This window comes from Gordionus sp. m RMFG-2023, chromosome 3, assembly GCF_954871325.1.
Source record: "Gordionus sp. m RMFG-2023 chromosome 3, tfGorSpeb1-WG-v2, whole genome shotgun sequence".
Classification (NCBI taxonomy): Eukaryota; Metazoa; Nematomorpha; class Gordioida; order Chordodea; family Parachordodidae; genus Gordionus; species Gordionus sp. m RMFG-2023.
Genome location: NC_088777.1, coordinates 52,981,643 through 52,986,904, shown reverse-complemented (window position 1 = coordinate 52,986,904; position 5,262 = coordinate 52,981,643). Strand labels below are relative to the sequence as shown.

The 5,262-nt window shown below is 28.2% G+C and overlaps 1 protein-coding gene across 1 annotated transcript; it reads right to left on the bottom strand.

The window, feature by feature from the left end:
* Nucleotides 1-2,709: 2,709 nt before the first annotated feature.
* Nucleotides 2,710-3,284, bottom strand: LOC135927434 (ATP synthase subunit e, mitochondrial-like). Its single transcript, XM_065463413.1, has 4 exons — nucleotides 3,175-3,284; nucleotides 3,071-3,125; nucleotides 2,927-3,028; nucleotides 2,710-2,884 (listed from the first exon to the last, which is right to left on the bottom strand). The coding sequence occupies exons 1-4, from the start codon at nucleotides 3,229-3,231 to the stop codon at nucleotides 2,838-2,840; spliced, it is 261 nt and encodes an 86-aa protein (XP_065319485.1). The 5' UTR covers nucleotides 3,232-3,284; the 3' UTR covers nucleotides 2,710-2,837.
* Between the last annotated feature and the right edge of the window lie 1,978 nt (nucleotides 3,285-5,262).

Below are 5,262 nucleotides of genomic sequence, written 5' to 3'. Positions count from 1 at the left end.
GACTTTCGTGGGAAATATTTTATTCCGATGATTTAGTATTGATAGCAAGAAGCGAAACAGAATTGAAGAATAAAATATTCAGATAGAGAATGGTTATGGATGAGGAAGGTTTAAATGAATATAGAAAATAGAAATTGATGTTGAGATTGGAAATTTGCCATATTCTGTATGTGGGAAAGGTATTACTAGAAAGTTCATCAATTGTAATTGAAATTGTAAATGGGCTAACAATAGGTGTACGTGTAGTGGGTGAGGGAAGTCTGCTGAAGGTAAGCATTACATTTGCTTGTATCTGCAAAAGGGATGCAAGATGATGGTAAAGAGGTTGGTTTTGATATCAGAAATGGAACAACCTTGGAAACAAATGGGGAAGTTGTGCTATTTAGGCAATACACTTAGTGTATAGAGGCATTGACTGGGAGGGAAGATCAAGAAAACTGAAATGATTGGAATAGATGCAATAGGTGGAAAAAATAGGTTGATGTTTTAAACATGTTGAACAGAAGTGTTGCTACGTGTTTACATAAATGTTGTTGTTATTATGAGGCGTCAATATAATTTTGAACAATTTATTGTATTAAATATATATTTGACTTTACATTTTTACTTAAATGTTTTTATGTGCTAAGGCGTCAATTTAATATTAGATAATACTACCTTATTTAATTTTGTCGATGATATATTTGTCTGTAAAATGATATTCAAACATATAAAAATTTTCCTTAAAAAACTTTAATTTTTAATATATACAAAAGAATTCAGACTAAATAAATAGTTAACAATAATATATATATTCACAATCAATATTACCGCTTATCAAGCTAATATGACTAATCCCTACAAGAAGTAAGGCAATTGGATGAATAGATAATATTGGTTGGAAGTAGAGGATTAAGACCCTTAGGGTACCAAATATAAAAGTGGTAGATGTCCAAAACCACAATGGCAAAAGAGTATTAACAAGGAAGTTAGTCAACCTGGAAAAGGGCCACCAAGCAAAGATTATGCACGCCATCACTACAATGTTTTGAACCCAAATTTGGGTTAAGAAATTAAAATTAGATAGACATTTTGAGAATACACCAAACAAGGACAATATGGACAAATGATCAAACCTAAGGTGATTCAATGGCAGGGTGGATTTGATCCCTTTCAAAAAATTAGTTGCAATAAAGTCACTTTTATCAAAATTTCTGCTAAATATATTTATAAATTTCTTACAAACTAGGTTTCCCATTTACAATCACAATTTAATTTTCCTCGCATTAATGATTTTGAATGAAATTATTAATAACATTAATGTTAATATTTATATTATTCTCAATTCATTTCTTTTAAAATGTATTAATAGTTTCTAGTTATGATATCATTGAAATTATTACTACTTGTGATACGACAAAATTACAGCGACCAGGACGAGTAAAAATATCTAATCGGCCACTGGCAGGGCACCATTTTTTTTAGCTGGGGTCAACACAGACGGCATAAATGGGCTCACTGACATAACACTATAGATATTTCGGAATATTTCTAGACCTTTAATGAAAAGTACACTAATTATAAATTCACTCAATTCTGTAATTTTATATTTATCATGTATACAAATAATCGTATTTAAATTTGTAGGAAATAAGGAGGATCTTGAATTCAACATCAATCAACAGATGAAGAAAAACCTTGGTGGCTAGTTGCAGGAACACAAAGAACTTTTTTGGAGCATGAAAGATTATTCGATCAAGGAATAATAATTTTTTATCAGATTCTTCAGTGTATTTTTAACCAACTATTTTTAAAAAAACTGATATTTGACAATACTTAAATATTATATAGGTGAATATTTACAGATGTCACTTGATCAAGAAATTAAACTTTTATTTAAAAATATACCATTTAATAAAAATCCAAAATTAGTAAAAATTATAAATAGACCAATTTATAATTTCTCTAGAAAGCTCATGCAGTCCTGTCTAATGGATAGCTTGAAAAATAGGTAAAATAACTTAAATGAATTTTAATAAAATTATTTTATTTTAGAAATTCTTTTCGATATATTCTTTATTCAAAAATAAAAGGCCTAAGAACCTAGATATGTGATTTGGTGGGAAGCAAATTCTGCCAAACATTCAAATTAAATATATTGATGAATCCTAGAGAAAAAAAATTTATTAGGATGCTTTATCCTGCAGAAATGTAGTGTGAAAGTCGCTTTCATCATATGAATTTGATAATTGGAGATAATCAAGCAAGTTTAAGAATTATGCATTAAAAATTAAGAACAATGTTATCCCAATTAAGATATCCAAAAATCCTTTTTTTATTATAATAATTCTCAAATTTCATGATAAATATTGGTAGATCTTGAACATCGTAGTGGATTCCTGACCCATGGAAAATGAATCTTAGTGAGATAAATGAAATCTTCATAAATATATAGCCCAAAGAAATGAAAGATTTATGGATAATTTTTTAATTCATATTAATATATTATTGACAGTATTAAATTATAAAGAATTTATTCATATTCATAATAAAAAAAATTATATTTTTTGATAGTATATAAAAAATTGTAGCCATCAAATTTTAAAGCACTCACCACTGCACAAAATTCCTATTTTTATATATACCAAGACTAACACCAACCCATATTAAATTTAATAGAGATATTCTGATTAAAATATATATTCCAAAATCAAACATGATTAAAATGAATAAGCATAAAATAATTTATTCAATATTTGCAAAATTATATTATAAACTTTGATTCACAGCGTAATAAAATAGTAAAAATTACGACTAAATCATAATGTAAAATCAGAAATTGGTTATATAAATATTTTCTAAGAGAAAGTAGTTCCAAGTTCTTTTGATAAATACTTCAATTCCTCTTTAATTTAAATTATAATCATATTTATAAAAAAATTTAAACCTATATTTAAATATTCTTTTAGTTTTTTGTCTTGTTCATCTTTGATTACTTTTTGTTTTAATTGCATTTCTCGAACTATAATTTCTTTTTTAGTCAAAGACCCTAAATAATTATATGGTTGAAGATATTCAATAAATAAGTTACTATTTCTGTATATGCCATATACAACGCCTAACAATAAAAAGCTCCACCTAGCACCCTAGAATTATTATATCAACAGCATGACTTTCTGCATATAATTAAATTACTCTTATTAAGGGAGAAACCTCACGGGGTGGTTGTAGTACAACTTTGTTCAAATTCATTTTAAAATTTTCGAAATATTATGATTGACATATTATAATTTGATTGGTTCACAAATCAGAATTTAATAAATAAGAATGATACGATTATGGTCCACAGATCCAACTTAGGAGCTTAACCAAAGGGGAGGCATACAACCTCCACCCCCTCTTAAAATATACCCTTAGACAGAGACTGACTATAGCTATCCTTAAATCTAATTCTCAAAGTTTCAATAGCAGTCTTTTCCACAGATCTTCGCTAGACTAATTATTTTTTCTTCCTTATTCTTATCATTTTATATTATATTTCACCATTGTGCTATTTAATTTGGATTTTTTTTTATATAAACTTTGTGTTGACTTATACAATATATCACTCTACAAGAATTTTAACGACAAATTATTAGAAGTTAATAACTTTTTAAAATAACGACTATGATTCAAAATTTTTGGAAAAAACATTCAATAAGTGGTCCTAAAGATCTCCAATATAATTTACGGGAAAAAACTTACCTAAGAGTGCCCACCCCCTTAGCAAAATCCTATGTCCAACTCAAGGAAATTCCCAATTAACAGCTGATTATTTAAATCTATTCGTTTATATTTAATAATATAACTTGTTAAGTGTAACATATTATAAAAGGATTAAATTCTATTAAAAAATCTAACCCCTAACTCATATCTTTCCAACTTTAAACAACCAGATAGTGCTAGGGACTCAAGTTTTCTAAAGAAATAGAACCTAAAATATTTTTTTTTTTAAATATAAATTTGAAATATTTTTTCAACATTTTAAAAATTTTATTCTATCATTCCTTATTAAATATAATTATTTATTAAGTTAAAATAAAATGAAATTTGTGAGCCGAGTATTATATTTTTTAAAATCTAACCATTAAAATTCCCCTTTCGCTCTTCCGGATTAAAATACAAAAAAATCAAAGCAGCATATGAAAATTTTTTCTTCCAAATGCTGATCAACTGCAATGATATGACACCAAAAACACGAAATACTCTAAGCATTAATTCAATAAATGTTACAGGTGTTGTTAAGTGTATGATGGGCAATTGCGAAGGAACGTTTTTCAGGAGTGCAGGAAAGATTTGCAATATTTATAAATGGCTAAATGTGTCAGTGGTGTAGCTAGGAATTTTCCCTGGGAGGCCCTTTAACGGGCCTTCGACCCTTTTGACGGGCCTTCGGCCGGGTTTATCTTAAAAATCATATTTGTTTTATTATAATATAAAAGTCCTAGAATTATTGATTATTTTAATTAGTATTGTTAATCAGCTCGATTTGTGCCGATTTTATAAACAACTAATTCAATATTTTAGCCAAAAAATATTGTTCAAGCCTAGAGATTTACGAATAATGTGTAAACCTTTGTTTCATCCATGAGCAAAATTTTCAGGCTTGCATAATTTTCTGGCTAATATATTGAGGTAGCTATATCGGCTCAAATTGAGCCATTAACAAAACTAATTTTAACATCAAAACCAGAAAAATATTCATGGTATTTATTTGATATAAAGTCACTTTTAAGTCTTTTGAACGTATAATCTAAAGAAAATTTTGCTCTGGGGGGGGGGGGCAGTCCAAACCCGACCCCCCCCTCCTCTTGTAGCTACGCAACAGAATTATACACTAAAGATCTGAAAAGCCAGGCACGTGCGAAAGCCTAGAACACCGGGAAGTGGGCCGAATCGAGAATTTCTAAAAAAAATCACAAATTGTTAGCTGGGCACTCTAGAACATTTAACGGGCTAAATAAATTCATACTAAAAATTTTTAACGACAAGTTCTGTTAATAATTCGAACAAATTTGTTTGGTTGCACTTAAAATTAGGTTTAACATGTAAAAATATTTATGCCTTTCCCACGATTGGGATTCCACATCAGATCGATGCAGGCAGTATAAATGAATTTCTCTACAATCATAATACCTCTAAATATAGATCACGATGATATGGTGAAAGAAAATGGGTTTTTTATCAATTGATACAATTTTTTGTATGCTTATATTTTTAAAATTATTATCAATGTATTCAAAT